This window comes from Amyelois transitella, chromosome 30, assembly GCF_032362555.1.
Source record: "Amyelois transitella isolate CPQ chromosome 30, ilAmyTran1.1, whole genome shotgun sequence".
Taxonomy (NCBI): Eukaryota; Metazoa; Arthropoda; class Insecta; order Lepidoptera; family Pyralidae; genus Amyelois; species Amyelois transitella.
In genome coordinates, this window is record NC_083533.1 from 3,013,081 (window position 1) to 3,033,180 (window position 20,100).

Here is a 20,100-nt window from a genome sequence, read left to right on the forward strand (position 1 = left end):
GATTGCTCGATGTATATTTTCACATCATTGTCGCCGTCATTCTAATATTAGTTAAGCAAAGAATGGCGTAACACTTTATTGCTTTTCAAGTAAATAAGTCTGATAAATATATGAAGTTGGACTGCGCGTTGTTTTATTTACACGTAACATGCGTTGAATTTGCAAGTGTGGACAATTACCACTTTTACTGACCACGAATTTCTTAAACAAATGACAAGCTTGTGTCTCTATTAAACGGGCACAAGACGCGACCGAACTCCTATAAGAATGGGCAATCCAACATTGTATATATTTTAATTAAAACACATTATTTAATCATTCATTTATTCTTGTAAATAATAAGAACAGCAGATTACAAAAAAAAAAAAATCTTATTATATTCATTTAGTTGATAACTTAAAAATAAAACCATGCGTTTTGTTAACTAATATAGCTAAACATCCATGGAATTTGAAAAATATGGACGTATATGTTTTGATCCATAAAAATTCGTGGAACATGTATAATAATCACTAGTTTCAAAACTGAGGGTTGATTTTTTTTTAGTTTCCTTTTTTTTATAAACTGTGATCGGATATTGTTATTATTTTTAATTAATTAAAAAAAGATCTCTTTTGTGATAAATATAATCGTTGAAAAAAAAATCGATTCTCAGTTGTAACAAAATCACAGAGCTACATTTGTTTTAAGTAATGTGAGATTGTGTCAGCTTATGTATATTTATCGATACATGTTTTTAAATATTATTATGGTAACACTGACTCGGAAATTTGTTATAGGGTCGTATTTTATTTTAATAGTTTTTGTGCGTGAAATTAATTGATAAAATAAAATGTGTTAATATGATGTTACTTTTGAAAAAAATGTTAAAGATTCATAATTTAATGTGACATTTTTAAATTATAAACTTGCATGATTTATCTGTTTTTTCTTTCTTTTACAGAAGTGCAATATATATCTTATAATTTTAAATGTACATGATCCGCTCCCACAGCATTCAATTAAAAATTCATTCAACTGCATAATATATTTTTCTTCAATATTAATGACACGTACAAAAACTTGTAGGCTTTAAAATTATGAAAAAAAAAATTGTACATAAATGTATCAACTGCCAGGGAATCATAGATTAAAGGGTCATTTGTTATCGAATCTTTTTTTGTAAAATAACATTTTATTTCAGTTTCATAGTGGAAGGAGTTTTTTTTTTTACTTTTAGTAGTTTTTAGTTTTTTTTATCCATTAAATAAATAGAATTTGTTTATAGTATACATTCCCGTGTTTTATTTTAAGTAAATATCCCTTATATTTCTCTTCACTTTATTTAAATTTTGATGGAAACTTGAAGAAATATACAGAAATTTAGAACAAATAATCTCTTCTTCAAATACATATTTACAGTTGAGTAATAATTCCTATGTCACTCCATTTGCTTGTGGCAACTCATCATACGTTAACAACCTGTCCCACATTGTCAAATTTACGTTTGCAGTTTTTTATTTTGCGTTAAAACATTACATCTTCAAATAAAAGTCTTCTTCACTTTTCAATTGACATTAACATATTTTTGAGATTTTTAACCTTTCATTTCTGAAAGGAAGAATTCCCAAAAATCTTTATCGATTTTTTTTTGTCTTTACCTGTGCCATTCTTTTTTGTGTCTTCATTTTTTTCACATTCCTTGGCAATGGCTTATAAACTTGGGATTCTTCTTGTAGGCGATGGGGTGGCAAACTCACTATTTTAATCTCAAATTTATCATTAATAAGCCATACCGCCGAACGTGGCCTGTTAGACTTTTCAAGACTGTTGGCTCTGTCTTCTCCGCAATATATATGTACGTAAGCCGCCTTTAATTATGCCATTTTTTATGTCATTTTCAATTTTCTTTATATTATTTATCTTAAGAAAAACTGGACAACTTTAACTCCTGTAGCATATCGAAAACGGTCTCCACAAGTCTATATTTCATGTTGAAAGTCGCTCGGCGCGCGTCCACTGAACCGTATGACATGTTCAGCGTGAACAAGTCGGGATAGAACTGAAATAAAAGAAAGCCATTAATTCAAACAAAAAGTTACTTATTAAGACCACTCTATCTCATTACATAGGCAGAGACTAAATCTTTTCACTTGCCACGATCCCCGATTTGATCGGGCCACTTTCGTCTAGGCCTGTCCACTCCAAAGTTCCTATTCACACTCCTGTTTTATATTTGCTTAGACAACTTGCTTTCATTCATCCTCTCCACATGACCATATAGTAATCTAGGATCAGATTTTGATAATGCATACATATAATCATGTCTATATCCCTTGCTGAGTAGACAGAGCCAACTGTCTTGAAAAGACTGATAGGCCACGTTCAGCTGCGTTCGGCTTAATGATGGAATTGAGATCCGAATAGTGACAGGTTGCTAGGCCATCGCCTAAAAAAGGATCGCAATTTTATAAGCCTATACCTTAGTCGCCCATTACGAAATCCATGGGAACGAGATGGAGTGGTCCTATTCCTTTTTTAATTAGTGCCAGGAACCACACGGCACAAATAATTACGTTTTAAATACATAAATACATACGTGCACGCAATTCTCTCGTCCGGCCAAAGGCAAGAGTCGGCGGACGAGTAATTTTGAAATGTCTATTTAACAGAGAAGAGTTGTGTTGTTCGTTTATTCCTCGGCGCTTTATAACTATAATAATAATAATTTGTGCGATATTTCACTTGTTTTCTCTGGCTATCATTTTTTTCCACCTACCCTCCTAAAAGCAGTAAGCCTTACACTTATCGCTTCAACCATAATACAATTTACTTACTCCTAACCCCATCATAGGTTGTAAGGACAGTTCCTGCACCATCTCATTACATTTTAGGATGGTAGCCTTCTGTGGAGTCACGTACAAAAGCTGAAGTTTGCTCTGAAAAAAAAAATAACATTTGCTGAATTATACGACTTCCTAACCCATAGATTTGAAGATTCCATAAATCAGGTGGCATGATTTACGACCTATTCTTGTACTTAAAAGTTTAAAACTTATACCTTACTAGCTGTGCCCGCGACTTCGTCCACGTGGAATAGTTATTTTGGGCATCATTGAAGCCCCAAGGATGAATTATTTTTCCCTTTTTTTTACATTTTCCATTATTTCTTCGCTCCTTATAGTTGCAGCGTTATGTTATATAACCTAAAGCCTTCCTCGATGAATGGTCTATCTATTCAACGCAAAAAGAATTTTTCAATGCGAACCAGTAGTTCCTGAAATTAGCGCGTTCAAACAAACAACCAAACTCTTCAGCTTTATAATATTAGTATAGATTTAAACACATTGTTTTAATTTATTTGTTTCCAATATTTTTTTTGTCACTCAAAAACAACCATGACGTGTCTATTTTTAATTAAGTCTTTCTTTTCAATTTTGCCCCATCACGTCCGCCATCTGTGAAAAAAACTCTGGCATGATTTCGTGAGTGAATGAAGTGAATGAGTGGTTAAAAACGTAGTAGTCACAAGTGTTGTTGATAGATGGCGTTGATGTCGATTATGCCAATGTGTGCTTGCGTTTTTACATACATACATAAAATCACGCCTCTTTCCCGGAGGGGTAGGCAGAGACTACCTCTTTCCACTTGCCACGATCCCTGCATACTTCCTTTGCTTCATCCACATTCATAACTCTCTTCATGCAAGCTCGGCGGTTTCGGGTACTTTTGACCTGACCCTTTACCAGGACGTCCTTAATTTGATCATGATATGTTCGTCTAGGTCTTCCCACCCCGACCTTTCCCTCCACACTCTCCATGTATATCTGCTTATTCAACCTGTTTTCATTCATCCTCTCCACATGACCGAACCATCTCAACATAAGTACCCTTTTCTATTCCTGTAACTACATCTTCTTTCACATCACAACATTTCCTTATCACGCTGTTCCTTACCCGGTCACTCAATTTCACACCCAACATACTCCTTAACGCTCTCATTTCCACTGCATTTATTCTTTGCGTTTTTTCACATATAAAATAAGAAAATAAAAGGTCACTAACTTCTCGTTTCTTGTCCACCGCTTCGCGCAACTGCATGATGATAGTTCGACTCCCAGCTGTGGCGTTCCATCTGAAAAGAAAGGACGGTTGCACGACTCTATCTCTCTCCTTCTACGTGTTCCCGGGCGTCTTGTCACTCACTCTTTTAAATTCAACAACATTTCTCTCTCAACTTTGTGGGATTTTTGGTATCGTCTCGTGTGTTCAAGGAAACAATTGAAAAAAGAATAAGTAGGACCACTCCATGTTTTTCTCATCGATGTCGTAAAAGGCGACTAAGGGATAGGCTTACAAACTTGTCATTATTCTAGGCGATGGGTTAGCAAACTGTTACTATTTGAAGCTGCTACAGCTGAACGTGGCCGAAATCTTGTCAAGATTGTTGGCTCTGTCTACCCCACGAGGGATATAGACGAGATTAATGTAAGATTTAAGCTTTTGATGAGATGGTGCAGAGCATACGTATGTATGTATATACATAAATAACTTAAGATCAAGTCACCTGCTCCACTGGAAGTTGTAGGCCCTGGACAGAAACGCCATGGCGTGGTAGTTGTGCCTCTCGGCCGCCCACTCCTTGGGGCAGCTGCCCTCGATGTGGTTGTAGGCGTCGAAGTCAGGGAAGAAATCGCAGGCCGCCTCCCGCATGATCTGCGGTAGACAGAAGCTGTTTCTTTTTTTCGTTACCATAAGTGTACGTGACTATGACCACTCCATTTCCCATGGATGTCGTAAAAGACGACCAAGGGATAGGTTTATAAATTTGGGATTCTATTTTTTTTACCATAAGTGTACGTGACCACTCCATCTCATTCAGTGTCGTAAAAGACGACCAAGGGTTATTATAAATTTGGGATACTTTTTTTAAGGCGATGCAACCTGTCGCTATTTGAATCATAAAGACTAACAGCTGAACGTGGCCTTATACTCTTTTCAAGACTGTTATCTCTGTCTACCCCACAAGGGATATAGACGTGTTTATATGAATGAATGTGTAAGTGGCAACACTGGTGTCAGATTATCAAAAATCATTTCCGAATCATTGCATTTGTCCTAGTTATGTTTTCTCATAAATACCGTTTAAACTAAGATGATATTAAAATTTTAATAACGAATAAAACTTATCACCGAATACGCACAAAAAATTATCATATCTTTAAAACCGAAGTTAATACTACTAAAATGTCATTGTCACATGCCTTCAAGGACGAATGATTGAATGAATACGTTTTCAAGAAACTTCCAAAGATGAATGAATGAACGATTTGTTTGAACAACTCACTAACGATCTGTTACATCCCTAGATTGTTAGATTTAGTGCATCCCTAGGTGCTAAGGTTGCACACTCAGCATCTTCCCCCTAGAACTCAACTCCAGACATGACTCAGTACTACAGTTCGTGATCAGACCTCTTACCGAGTGGTTTCCCAAAGAGAATATTCCTCGCGAAGTGCTCTTTGTGCTTAAGTTTTATATTCATACATACATATAATCACGTCTATATCCCTTGCGGGGTAGACACAGCCAACAGTCTTGAAAATACTGATAGGCCACGTTCAGCTGTTTGGCTTACTGATAGAATTGAGATTCATATAAAGTGACAGGTTGCTAGCCCGTTGCCTAAAAGGAGAATCTCAAGTTTATAAGCCTATCCCTTAGTCGCCTTTTACGACATCCATGGGAGAGAGATGGAGTGGTCCTATTATTTTTCTATTAGGCCGGGAACCACTTGGAACATTCTATATTCAGTTCCTAATAAACGCGAGTGTTAAAAAATGTGCCGTGTGGTTCCCGGCACCAATACAAAAAAGAATAGGACCACTCCATTTCTTTCCCATGGATGTCGTAAAAGACGACCAAGGGATAGGCTTACATACCTGTGATTCTTTTTTAGGCGATAGGCTTGCAACCTGTCGCTATTTGGATCTCAATTCCATCATTAAGCCGAGCAGCTGAACGTGGCCATTCAGTCTTTTCGGGACTATTGGCTCTGTCTACCCCGTAAGGGATATAGACGTGACTATATGTATGTATGTATGTATGTTAAAAAATAGTCTTTTCTTTAAAAAGACTTCCACAAATCCTCTCTTAACAGACCGCATCCGTATGCTATTAAGATACCTGCATCATCTTCTTCACGCTGTAAGGCTTATTATAGTGTTCCTTTAAGGCGTTGGTGGTGGCGTTCGCTATCCACTTCAGCCGGACCGTGTTGGCTAGACAGAGCCACGTGATTGTGACGCATGCTCCTGTGACCGTTATTATTACTCCTTTGCTGTTGAAATTAATGGAAAGTCATTTAACATGGGCACATTGGACAATGTTTAACATATTGCGAAGACATCTCTCAACGTCAAATTCAAATTTAAAATTTTTATTTATTACTATAGGATACTTCTACTACTACTATAGGATCACGCGACGCTATCAGCCAATAACAGTGAAGAGTCTATATCGCGCAAGCAACAATTTCACGGATTGGAGCATATATATACATTCTCCGACACAACATCGTCTGTCGCGCGGTTCCCCAGGCGTCACAGCAGCCTGGCGGAAGATCTTCCCTTTGGTGGCGGTCGAGCCGAATCATCGCTCCCGCTACAATAATTACTCGTATATCCGAGAAATATCAACAAGATTGGCTCGGTAGATAACTTATGAAGAGATAACAAACAAACAAACAAACTCACTTTCACATTAAAGTACTTAGTTGAGATACGAGTACATATTATTATGAAATACAATATACCTGTGGGTATCCGGTTTAACATCCCAACTTTGATAGGGCAGGTTGCTATACCTCAATGTAGCTATACCGATCGGCCCTGTAAATGAAAAGGAATGAAAGCAATGTGCCGTGTGGTTCCCGGCACCAATAGAACAAAAAAATAGGACCACTTCATCTCTTTCCCATGGATTTCGTAAAAGGCGACTAAGGGATAGGCTTACAAATTCGGGATTCTTTTTTAGGCGATGGGCTAGCAACCTGTCACTATTTGAATCTCAATTTTATCATTAAGCCAAATAGCTGAGCGTGGCCTATCAGTCTTTTCAAGACTGTTAGCTCTGTCTACCCCACAAGGGAAATAGACGTGACCATTATGTATGTATGTATGTAGATAATCATAAAACACTAACAAAGCACCCCAGTCCTGAACTGAATTGTGAACTTGTCTTCATTATACTTCAAGTCGTTGATATAGTTGCTTGTCCAGAGTTTTCTCGGATCCTGCCACTGGCATACTACGGGCGGTTCCGACCACATCACGTCTTGGGGGAGCCTGAGAAATAATTTAAAAAGTTATAGTATAAGTATATCATAATACTAGCTGTGCCCGCGACTTCGTCCGCGTGGAATAGTTATTTCGGGCATCATTGAAGCCCTCAAGGATGAATAATTTTCCCCGTTTTTTTCATATATTCTACTATTTCTTTGCTCCTGCTTCCTATAGTTGCAGCGTGATGTTATATAGCCTTAAGCCTTCCTCGATAAATGGTCTTTTCAACGCAAAAAGAATTTTTCAATTCGAACCAGTAGTTCCTGAGATAAGCGCATTCAAACAAACAAACTCTTCAGCTTTATAATATGCATTGTCCTCATCACTCTGGAGTTATGCCCTTAACTATGGATCCCGGATTGGGTGAGTCAGGTTTTTACACGAAAGCGACTCCCGTCTGACCTCAGCCACCTTTAAGCAAGTAAACCTGACCCTGATTGGTGGTGGTCGCATAGTGACCTTAATCTAAAGACTTGTAACTCGATAAAGATTTAAAACACTCACTCAATGAATACCAGAGCCAGTTTCTCATACTCCGCTTCCATTTTCTTGATCTCTGCCTCGATCTCCTCCGGGGTCCTGGTGACCCCCACGGGGGGCGGACCCGGGGCCCGGTACTGGACTTGGTACTTCATTGGCTGAAGGACTTTGGGCAGTTGTACTAGATAGGAGAAAAAAATGGGGTTTACTAGTTACTTACCGCAGCTACCTACTTTCTTCTAATAGGTTTGTTAATGTTCTCACGATGATGTCATTCAACCATAGATATATGTTTATCTAGAACATAGATTTTATCATCTACATATGTCCTTAGTTTATACGTGCGCAGGTTAACGCACCTTATCTTGGTCAGTTTTCTGATAACTAATCCTAACTAATATTATAAATGCGAAACGCATTTGTTTGTTTGTTTGTTAATTCATCACAGGTTATCTACTGAATTTATCTTCTTGAAACATCACGTATAACATCAAACTGTAATTCCCTTGGGATTTGCAGAAAAACCTGTAATCTTTTGCAAATGGCGTTAAATTCCTCGCTTTTTGTTGGTTGCATTTAATTCGTTACTTTTTGCAGGTGGTGCTTGTCTGTGACACCAGAGGTCCCGGGTTCGAATCCCGGTCAGGGCATGATGAGAAACGAACTTTCTCTGACTGGTCCGGGCCTTGGATGTTTATCTATATAAGTATTTATTATAAAATAGAGTATCTTTGAGTTAGTATCTCGTAACACGAGTCTCGAACTTACTTCTAGGCTAACTCAATCTGTGTAATATGTCCCGTATATATTTATATGTATATCGTCCTTTTTTTGTAGATAGCATTAAATTCGTCGCTTTTTGGCGGTGGCGCTTAATTAACGCGGACGAAGGTGCGGTTAAAAGCTAGTGTTATAAACAACATCAATTAATTCGTATTATAATGACGTTATCAATATAATCGATAGGAAAAATGCGTACTAAAAGTCAAGCAACTCTGACATGACTTGAATTGGGATTGGTCGTTCTTCTCGCCTAGTCCCCCTCTTTGGAGAGGGGTCCTATGACATGCGTACATTAAATCACGACTTTCTCCGAGGGGGGTAGGCAGAGACTTCTTCTTTCTAATTGCCACGACCCTGCATACTTTTTTCATCGCTTCATCCACATTCACAATTCTCTTCAAGCAAGTTCGTCGGCTTTGGTACTATTGACCTGACCTTTTGCTAGAATATCGCCGATTTGATCAAGTTACGCCTTCGACAACGATCCTAGATTAGGTAAGTCAGGTTTAGTAAATCAGGTTTTACACGAAGCGACTTCTGTATGACCTCTTGAGTCTTCTTCTGAGTATGAAATGGATTTTTCGAGTTGAGTACTAAGATCTATAGTGGAACTACAAAGGTGCATTAGACAACTTTGAGACCGTACATACAAATAGTCACGTCTATATCCCTTGCGGGGTAGACAGATCCTACAGTCTTGAAAGGACTGATAGGCCACGTTCAACTGTATGGCTTTATGATGGAATTGAGATTCAAGTGCCGTGTGGTTCCCGGCACTATTACAAAAAAGAATAGGACCACTCCATCTCTTTCCCATGGATGTCGTAAAAGGCGACTAAGGGATAAGCTTATAAACTTAGGATTCCTCTTTTAGGCGATGGGCTAGCAACCTGTCACTATTTGAATCTCGGTTCTATCATTAAGCCAAATAGCTGAACGTGGCCATTCAGTCTTTTCAAGACTGTTGGCTCTGTCTTCCCCGCAAGGGATATAGACGTGATCATATGTATGTATGTATGTTGAGATTCAAATAGTGACAGATTGCTAGCCCATCGCCTACAATTATAATCTCAAGTTTATAAACCCTTTTCTTAGTCGCCTTTTACGGCATCCATTGGTAGATATGGACTGGTCCTATTCTAAAGTACCATACATCACCCTGAGATCGCACTATCTCTCTTAAAGTTATCGTTCATAGGCCAAGAAGGATTTGTGACATTTTTTGTCGAGGGTTAAAACTGACAAGTGCCTGTCATGTCAGATTATTACACGATAACCATGCCTTTGAATATTATACAGATAAGATTGCGATTATCGTACTTTTGCGATTCGATATTTGCAATCAGTATTTTGCGTAAATCGATTGCTTACGCACATGCCTATTTGAAAAAAAAAACGTAAATACTACCTATTTACAAAAATAAAAATATTCGTGGTAAAAAAGGCGGGAAGTGACGTCAGTGTGGAGGAAAACATTGTAAAGTTTTTGGATTCAGAAAGGAAAAATCTTCAGGACCATTCTATTTTTGAAACTCAGTGTTATCTCTTTGGTTGTGCACTCATTCAGAGTGAGACGGAATGTTTATTCGTAGAACTTTCGTATAGTGTTTCAGATAAACTGACTCATCACTGATTTACGTTGATGACGTTTTGATTTGAAATCAAGTTGTGTTTTTAATTTGTGTTGTAAAAACTTGAATCTCCTGTCTCTTTTCTTGTGACCGTTAAGAAAGAGATGAAGATGTGTTAGTGAATTCGTGATGAATTATGTGATGTAAACTAACACGATGAAGATCAGATTTAAATTCAAGCAAATTGAATTTTCTTACGATTTTTTACGATGACACTGAGACTAATGTAAGTTTTATTTAAATAAATTTCATATTTTAAAGAAAATTACTTATTGATTGTAAGAACGAAGTCATGTAAATTAATGCAGTGCAAAAATAATCGCGCGTTTTTTTTTGTACCATTAATAAGCAGCTCTATATCTTTTATCGTCTCTAGGCTATCGATTTGCCGTGATTTAGGTACTAACAAAATGGCGGACTATCGAGTACATTAGAAAATCATAAAAATGAACAGTACGTAAGATCATTGTTTCACTGTTAACACAAATCAGTTTTTAATTAAGGCATTACGTGTCTCTTCCATTAGTCGCCTCTTACCACATCCACTAGAAAGAAATGGAATGGTCCCATTTTTGAGTGGTAGACTAAACAAGGAATGAGTAACAGTGTAAATAATAAACGCCTATTTAAAAAGTACAAACGTAACATCGGCAAAGTCAAACTTTTGGCATTTGAAATGTTTATAAGGGATGCTACAGAGATATATTATGTAAAGACAGCTATACGGGATAAGCTTATTTTTATCTGAGTATCTCCTTATCATCATCTTACATCGAATCGTCATTAGTATGAAAAACTAGAAAGATACGAAAGTAGAATTTGAACACGCGTGATTAAGCAGATTTTATTCAAGGGGTTGACACTGTGATTCGCTTAAAATAGACATACTCCCTGTTGTTTATGAGAAATATAAAATTTCATATTGATTACAAATTCAAATTTTAGAGCGAAAGAACTACAGGCTTTAAAAAAATGTGAAATAAATGCGATAACGAAAACATGACGAAATTATCACTACCCTACATAAAGCAATGAATTAAACGCCACCTACAAAAAGCGACGAATTTAGCGCCACCTTAAAAAAGTACAAGTATAGTTTTTACCAAGACAAAAGGTACCTTTTGTCCTTTTCCAGACTTTTAATTATATATATGTATATACGTGACATTTCAAGGAGATTAATTCAGAAAAAAAACCGTGAAGAGGTTACAAAAATAAAAAAAACTTGCTTACTTTCTTATTAATAATATTAAGTACTTGGGATTTCAAAATTGGTGTACCACAGGGTTCTATCGTTGGACCACACCTACTTATGAATATATACATATTATGTCGTTATCATTTAATGGGCACCTGGTACTAGGACCCGAGGCAAGTACCCCAAGGAGAACGTAACCGCCACTAGGACGCAGATACTTATAGACTTAAAATTACGACTTTTACGGGGTAGATAGAGGTAACAGTCTGAAAAAGACTCAAAGGCCACGTTCTACGCTTGCTGATGGAATTGAGATTCAAATAGTGACATGTTGGTAGCCCATCGCCTAAAAGATGAATCCCAAGTTTATTTGCCTTTCCCTAGATTGAATTTTACAATCTGTACGAGAATAGAAGCAGATGGCACTGTATTTTTTCTTAACTACCAGAACAGTGTAGAAGCAGAACCGAATTAACATTACGAAATCTGTTTATTTTAAATTCCAGCTGGATTTTCAGCCTGTTTTCCTGTATGCTGACCAAAAGGGCGTTCCCAGTGGAGTCCCAGACGTGTCTGACTGGTTATATGACTGACGTCCAGAATTGGGTCGACGAGAAAGGAGATTTTACTGATGCCGTTGGTTCGTGAAAATTTATTTCATATTTAATGTCCAATCAAAGCAAACAAAAATTTCTTAATCATAATTTTTCTACATACATACATATAATCACGTCTATATCCCTTGCGGAGTAGACAGAGCAAATATTCTAGAAAAGACTGATAGGCCAGGTTGCTAGCCCATCGCCTAAAAGAAATATGCAAAGTTTATCAGCCTATCCATCATTTTCTTTTAATGGTAAGTCATGGTTTTAGTTAATAGTTAATCCATAATCCACTACTGGTCTGATAACTGCAGTGAGCACACAATTTAAACTAGCACATCCGTTCAAATTAGATGGGCAAGTTTCTAAAACAATTGCTAGAGATATGTGGCATTTATTATAATACTTATGAATTTGCCTGACCAAATTTATAATTATAATTTGTGAAACAATTACTATAGATAAAACAGTATTAGATACAGTCACTAGAACTAGTCCATATACAACTCCGGATTTTTGCAGGTATAATATATACGGGCATAATAGGTACAGGTTAAGTTAAGAGAGTAAAACATTCGTCAAAAATGGTTTTGTTATAGCTGAGTTTTCCTTTGTTCTGTGGTCAATATCGAATGTGACAATTAGCTAAGATGCTTCAGAATTTTATTTCTATTTATTTATTCCAGAACCCGAATTCTCAATAGACCTTTCAACGAAAGCCAACGCGGTTCGAGTGTTGAGGGAAAATTTTGAAGATTACATAACAGTGGAGAAACATGTCAAATATCTCAGCTTGGCGAAATGTAAACTCGCCAGGGTGCCTACGGTAATAACCATTATTTTATATCAAATCATCTATTGATCTTCTGATCGGTCATCATTATCATCATCCGTCCATTTTCCGACATTATTTTTCTTCATTTTGTGGGATCTACAGTAAGTATTCTCAGTTCAAGTTCATTGGCATGCGTATCAATAATTATTTGTATTCTTTTCTTATCAAGGATTAAACATTTTAAAAAATGTTTTGCAATAATGTTACCTATATTTTAAAAATATAGATAAGTTAGTTGGTTAAAGAGTTGCATACAAAATACTTTTTTTTTAATTACAGAAGATCAAGTTTGGAATAAAATCCGAAGCAATTTGTTTCCAGACCTAATTAATTCATCAATAAAATCAATATGTTATTTCAGATCTTCAACTACCAGAGTTTCAAAGGCCACCACTTGGCAGAAACCTTGGAATACATGACTCTCTATGGAAATAGTTTCATGGACACTAGTTCCACAGGAGACGACTATCAGATGTCCATCAACGCCACGGAGTTGAGAGAAGTTGATACTAGTAATCAGTTCGGCATGGGTAAGACATGGTAGTTCTTAATCTTTAATTCCTTAATATACCTAATACTTTTGCACATGATTATAATTGTATAATATATTTTAACTAAGTTATTTTTAACTAGTGTCGTGTGGTTCCCGGCACCAATACAAAAAAAGAATAGGACCACTCCATCTCTTTCCCATGGATGTCGTAAAAGGCGACTAAGGGATAGGCTTACAAACTTGGGATTCTTTTTTAGGCGCTGAGCTAGCAACCTGTCACTATTTGGATCTCAATTCCATTATCAAGCCGAGCAGCTGAACGTGGTCATTCAGTCTTTTCGGGACTGTTGGTTCTGTCTATCCCGTAACGGATATAGACGTGACTATATGTATGTATGTATGTAAGCTTTTTGGTTGCGTGTCCGGACAATAAAACGGTTCCAGCCTGTCCGGTTATTATTAGGCTTTTCACATTTCACAAACGAGCCTAGTTTGTAAAAACTTGAGCTAGTTTGTAAAAACTTGGGATTCTTTTTTAGGCGCTGGGCTAGCAACCTGTCACTATTTGAATCTCAATTCTATCGTTAAGCCAAATAGCTGAACGTGGCCAATCAGTCTTTTCAAGACTGTTGGCTCTGTCTACCCCGCAAGGGATATAGACGTGACCATATGTATGTATTTTTAACTATGTTTCATTGTATGTTATTATGACAGAGCGGGGTCTCCTGGTACCGGCTTGCACGCTTAAAAGGAGACTCTAATCACATCCTTTTTGTATACTTTGCTTGGAGAATCTCTATCTTAAGGCCAAACTTTGGATGTTGCTATAATTTAACAAAACTCTTCTTTTCAGGTCGCAGCATATGGTCTATTGGATTTGAAAACACCACCTTCATCCATTTGAAAGAGCTCGACCTCAGAGCTTGCTCCATCGAAACTATAGGCAAATCTGTGTTCTACGGCATGCCAAACTTGAAAGCCTTATATTTAGGCGAAAACAATATCCACGAAATTGAGAACACTGCATTTGATAAACTGACAAACCTTGTTCATTTAGATATAAGTAGAAATGCAATCCACTTAGATAATATGGCAAATACTTTGCTTATAAGACAAGAATTAAGCAAATTGAAGAATTTGGTATCAATAGACATGTCCTTTAGTTTATTTCATCCAAAAACGTTTTCAGTCTTTTCCAATTTGGGACCAAAAGTACAGAGATTATCTTTATGTTGGACGGGATGCCAATTATCTCCAGCTGCGTTCAACAATACGTCGATAAGATATTTAGATGTTTCGGGCAACCTTGATGTGCTAAATGATGTTAGAGTACTGAGAGGACTAGAAAATTCATTACAAGTTTTATACGCAAACGATGTAAAGCTGAAAGATTTCGATGTTTTCAATAACATGAGACAATTAGAAATATTGAAACTGACCGATAATGAACTCGTAACGATTAAAAGAGATGTAGCAATGTCGTTGAGGAAGCTACAGGTGTTAGATCTAGACAAAAACAGATTTGCGACTTGGTTACACCCAATTTTTGCTGGAATGCGTTCGCTTCGACTTCTATCACTGAGAGAAAACAACATAAACATTTTATCTATTGAAATGATGAATGATATCAAAGATATATCTTACATTGGCCTATCAGAAAACATAATAGTATGTAACTGTCATACAAGAGAACTGATAGAAATTGCTGCCATGAATGAACTGATGCTGACTGATAAACTTATATACGCATATAACAATAACACAGATTTCAATTTTAACATTGCTCTGAAAGAGTATAATGAGAAAATTATAAAGAGAACGAATATATCGTTCATTTGTGATAGAGAAGATGCTTGTATTCAAGAACTGAATGTTTCGAGATACGAAGGAAACGTAGGGAAATTTCTACTACTAGATTATCAAACATTTGACGACTCATATTCATGTCTGCAAGTGTTCGAGAGTAAATCAATTCCGTTTATGGAAGTGCAGAATTGCAATGCGAAATCAGAACCTCACGATATTAATAAAGGATTGGACAGAGGGGTAAATTTGCTGCTATTGTTGATAATACCGGGAATAATGTTGCCATTTCTGTTTCTGATGTTCATGTTCAGGAGGAGGATTAGATACTTTTTTGTAACGATGAAGAATTCGGCGACATTGAGCCTGATTTCGAAGGATGAAGGAATTAGCGGTAAGTAAATTAGCTTCAAAATTCATCTCTCCTCTCATGGGTCTACTGGAAGAGATTTCTATTGAAATAAGTAGCACCTTTGTACTAGGATTACTGTATTAAATGCTCCTGTATAAAATTTCGTGTACATAAATAATAAATAAACAAAGTTAACCCAGAGTAAGTATCCGGTGGCGGAGACATTTTTTAATTTGAGCGTAATTGTGGTAAAAAAATCAGCAAAATAATTGATGATATATTTGTTTCTTTTTCATGAACAACTTACAAACTTTCTTTAACTTTGACTTTTTTATTAACATGTTACCTTGTTTGAAATTTAAAACAGTTTTAATTATTACTTCATATGTTATGCATATCTGACAAATTGCATGTCTAATAACAATTTTGTCTATTAACAATTTAATAGTTACATTTCAAGCATCAATGGCACTATAAAATTGTCTTCTGCTTTCCAAAGATCAAATTAATTGAATTCTCTTCTTTCCAGAGAGCAAGATCTACAATTACGACGTATTCGTGTCTTACTGCCACGATGACCGTGCGTGGATGCTGGACCAGCTCCTGCCTCATTTGGAGATGGACTGCAACGTCAGCGTGTGTCTACACGAGAGAGACTTCCAGGTTGTCTACCTGTATTATTTTATAGAACTCTCTTTCAGTCAATGTCATCCTCGATCGACCTGATAAAATTATTTTCATTAAGTAACCCTTTCTCGTCACAACGGCCGAACGTGGTTGCTGGACCAGCTCCTGACTCATCTGCAGATGGCCTGCAACTTTAGCGTGTGTCTACACAAGAGGGACTTTCGGGTATATATACAGGGTGACATTTAAAACAACCGCATCCTTTTAAACATAGACTATACCCATGCTTCTGAACCGTTTGAGCCTATTTTTATTTAAATTAAACGACATCATTTTCACATTTAAAAAACTACAAAAAGAAATTAAAACTAAACATGTAAATAAATGTCTGAAAAATAAATTATTTTTCTAGTATCAAGATCAAGTAAAGTACACAGTTGTCGAGATTGCTCAACTGAATGAATTGTGTTGACCTCTGAATATTACGCGTCCCTTTTCCGCCGGCCGGGGTGATATGACGTATTTAGGATCGTGGATTTTGATACTTTTATTTTTTTTCGTACTTTCTGAAATATGAACCGATATTTTTCTTTTAACGTTTTTAAATATCCTTTAGATGAGTACACTTAACAGATAAATTTATGCAGTTGAATTAAAAGTCACCCTGTATATATTATCGTATTAACTTCTTCTAAGCGTGATATTAGAATGCGTCGAGGCTAGATCAGCTCTTGCCTAACTGGGAAATGTACATTCTATCTTTATCATCTTTACTCTCTGTGTCTCTCATCTTCTTATATATTGCATTAATGCACAACCATCTATGGGATCCGCAGAATTTCCTCATTAATTCTGGTCCAGTTAAAGTTAAACGTGAAAAATGACAGCCACCGATCCAATGAACTATATAATACCTAAATGTCATGATCCTTTCTGGTGTAGTCTTTTTTAGGCAACACTTTTTAATATCTCTTTTCTCGAACTATTTCTAAACATACATACATACATACATATAATCACGTCTATATCCCTTGCAGGGTAGACAGAGCCAATAAACTTGAAAAGACTGAATGGCCACGTTCTAGCTGAACGATAGAATTGAGATTCAAATAGTGACAGGTTGCTAGCCTATCGCCTATTTCTAAAATATGATTATTCTACTATTCCTTCGTTGCAGTCCATCTCTTTCTCATGGATGTCGTAAAAGGCGACTTAAGGATAGGCTTACAAACTTGGGATTCTTTTTTAGGCGATGGGCGAGCAATCTGTCACTATTTAAATCTCAATTCTATCATTAAGCCAAATAGCTGAACGTGGCCATTCAGTCTTTTCAAGTTTATTGGCTCTGTCTACCCTGCAAGGGATATAGACGTGATTATATGTATGTATGTATGTATGTTTAGAAATAGTTCGAGAAAAGAGATATTAAAAAGTGTTGCCTAAAAAAGACTACACCAGAAAGGATCATGACATTTAGGTATTATATAGTTCATTGGATCGGTGGCTGTCATTTTTCACGTTTAACTTTAACTGGACCAGAATTAATGAGGAAATTCTGCGGATCCTACAACAACACTTTTCAATATCTCTTTTCTCAAACTATTTCTAAAATATGATTCTTCTACTATTCCAACCAATTCATCACCGTTTTGCAGGTGGGCCTCTCGATCCTCGAGAACATCGTCTCCTGCATGGACCGCTCCCGCACCATCACGCTGGTGATATCCAGGCAGTTCCTCTTGAGCCAGTGGTGCCAGTTCGAGATGCATCTGGCCCAGCACCGGTATGTACTCATTGTAAACAAGACTTCGTTTTGGTGAAATTGAACGGTATATGTGAGATTAAAAAAAAACTTTATACATGTTGATATTTTTGTAATCAATTGTCAATTTTAAGGTTACATACATATAATGACGTCTCGTCACGTCACTATTAGCCAACAGTCTCGAAAAGACCAATAGGCTACGATAAGCTGTTTGGCTAAAATATAAAATTGAGATTTAAATAGTGACAGGTTGCAAGCCTATCGCCTAAAAGAAGAATCCCAAGTTTATATAAAGTCTATCCATTAGTCGTATTTTGAGACATCAATGGGAAACAGATGGAGTGGTCCTATTCTTTTTTCTATTGGTGCCGGGAACCACCCGGGAAGAGAACAACATTATTAATACTTACATATAATCACGTCTATATCCCTTGCGGGGTAGACAGAGCCAACAGTCTTGTAAAGACTGATAGGCCACGTTCAGCTATTTGGCTTTAAGATAGAATTGAGTTTCAAATAGTGACATGTTGTTAGCCCGTCGCCTAAAAAAGAATCAAAGTATGTAAGCCTATCCCTTAGTCGCCTTTTACGACATCCGTGGGAAAGAGATGGAGTGGTCCCATTCTTTTTTGTATTGGTGCCGGGAACCACACGGCACATTATTTAATGTAGTTTTCTTTGAAAAGTTAATATTTTTGAGTTTGTACTGAAGGATAAGGTTTTTAACCAGGGATTCTTCTTTAATGCGATGAGCTAGCAACCTGTCTTTATTTAAATCTCAATTCCATCATTAAACCAAACAGCTGCACGTCGCCTTTCAGTCTTTTCAAAACCGTTGGCTCTGTCTAACCCGCGAGGGATAGAGACGTGATTATATGTATGCATGTTACGTTGATCTTCATCCTCATCCCACTGCTACTAGACTTTAGATCATCAAAAATTCAATTTGTATTTACAGTCTTCTAGAAACGAGACGTGAAGATCTAATGCTGATTCTCCTAGAAGATATCCCGAGGAGATTGCGACCCAACACCCTTCATTACCTGATGCTGACGAAGACGTACATAGTGTGGCCTAAAGAAGAATCTGAACAGGCATTGTTCTGGAGACGACTAAAGAAGAGTGTCGTGACCCAGAGGAATAAATTGAACGATAATGTGACGTTCGCTTGAACGCATCAGAAATATGCATTGAAGGACTTTGATTTGACGGCCTCTGTGGCGCAGCGGTAGTGCGCTCGTCTGTGACACCCCGGGTTCGAATCCCGGCCAGGGCATGATGAGAAACGAGCTTCTTCTGATCGGCCTGGGTCTTGGATGTTTATCTATATAAATGTTTGTTATAAAATATAGTATCGTTGAGTTGGTATCTCGTAACACAAGTCTTGAACTTACTTCGATGCTAACTCAATCTGTGTAATTTGTCTCGTATAAGGTATATTTATTTATGGACGCAAAGAAAGACAAAATAATATTGTAGTTAAAAAATAAATAAAAAGCTCAAAAAGTTTGAAAACTAAGACAAATTTTTTTTACAATAGAACAGCAAATTGAAATGTTTATTTTAATAACACACACAACACGTCTTTATTAATTCAAAGTCAATAAGACTAGAAGGCCACGTTTGTGCTACATTCACCTGGATTGCTTGAAATTATGGAAATGAGTTTCAGATATTGAATGTGACCTATCTATAAAAAGCAACCAAGTTTAGCCTAGCCTAGCCTAGTCAGCCAAGCCTAGCCTTCCCAATGATATATGTATACTCGTTATAATGAATTTATCAGCGCCGGAATAGAAGAAGCTGGCACTAAAAACAAACTTTCAGTTTTTTTTTCACTACCAGAACAGCATTTGATAAGACACATCTGTCTTATCTTATGATGGGTGATTAAAAAGTTAACATAAACCAGGTCACAGTTTTATAAGAAACTAGAGGCCGCCCGCGACTTCGTCCGCATGGAAATCCTATCATTCCCTCGGGAACTCCGGGATAAAAAGTAGCCTATATGTTATTCTGCGTCTTCAGCTAAGTACATACCAAATTTCATCGTAATCGGTTGAGAAGTTTTTACGTGAAACAGTAACAAACATCCAAACTGACATCCTGACATACTCACAAACTTTCGCATTTATAATATTAGTAGGATTCATATTCTTAAGTGGCACTTAGTAAAGTTATTGAAGAAATGTTTGCAGTGCAGTTTGTT

General features: G+C 36.8%; 2 protein-coding genes across 2 annotated transcripts in view; one reads left to right on the forward strand and one right to left on the reverse strand.

Moving 5' to 3' along the window:
• Positions 1-1,229: 1,229 nt before the first annotated feature.
• The window catches only part of LOC106130984 (dynein axonemal intermediate chain 7), a 35,418-nt gene continuing 16,547 nt past the window's right edge, over positions 1,230-20,100 (reverse strand). The window contains exons 16-23 of the mRNA XM_060953019.1: positions 7,827-7,983; positions 7,183-7,325; positions 6,794-6,869; positions 6,166-6,319; positions 4,547-4,695; positions 4,045-4,114; positions 2,817-2,918; positions 1,230-2,041 (exon numbers count right to left, since the gene is read on the reverse strand). Of these exons, the coding sequence (XP_060809002.1) occupies positions 1,904-2,041; positions 2,817-2,918; positions 4,045-4,114; positions 4,547-4,695; positions 6,166-6,319; positions 6,794-6,869; positions 7,183-7,325; positions 7,827-7,983 (989 nt within the window). The 3' untranslated portion in view covers positions 1,230-1,903. The remainder of the gene's footprint in view (positions 2,042-2,816; positions 2,919-4,044; positions 4,115-4,546; positions 4,696-6,165; positions 6,320-6,793; positions 6,870-7,182; positions 7,326-7,826; positions 7,984-20,100) is intronic.
• On the forward strand, positions 9,928-19,423 carry LOC106131033 (toll-like receptor 6). Its single transcript, XM_013330019.2, has 8 exons — positions 9,928-10,442; positions 11,921-12,054; positions 12,703-12,842; positions 13,213-13,381; positions 14,198-15,541; positions 16,029-16,162; positions 17,782-17,909; positions 18,850-19,423. The coding sequence occupies exons 1-8, from the start codon at positions 10,426-10,428 to the stop codon at positions 19,061-19,063; spliced, it is 2,280 nt and encodes a 759-aa protein (XP_013185473.1). The 5' UTR covers positions 9,928-10,425; the 3' UTR covers positions 19,064-19,423.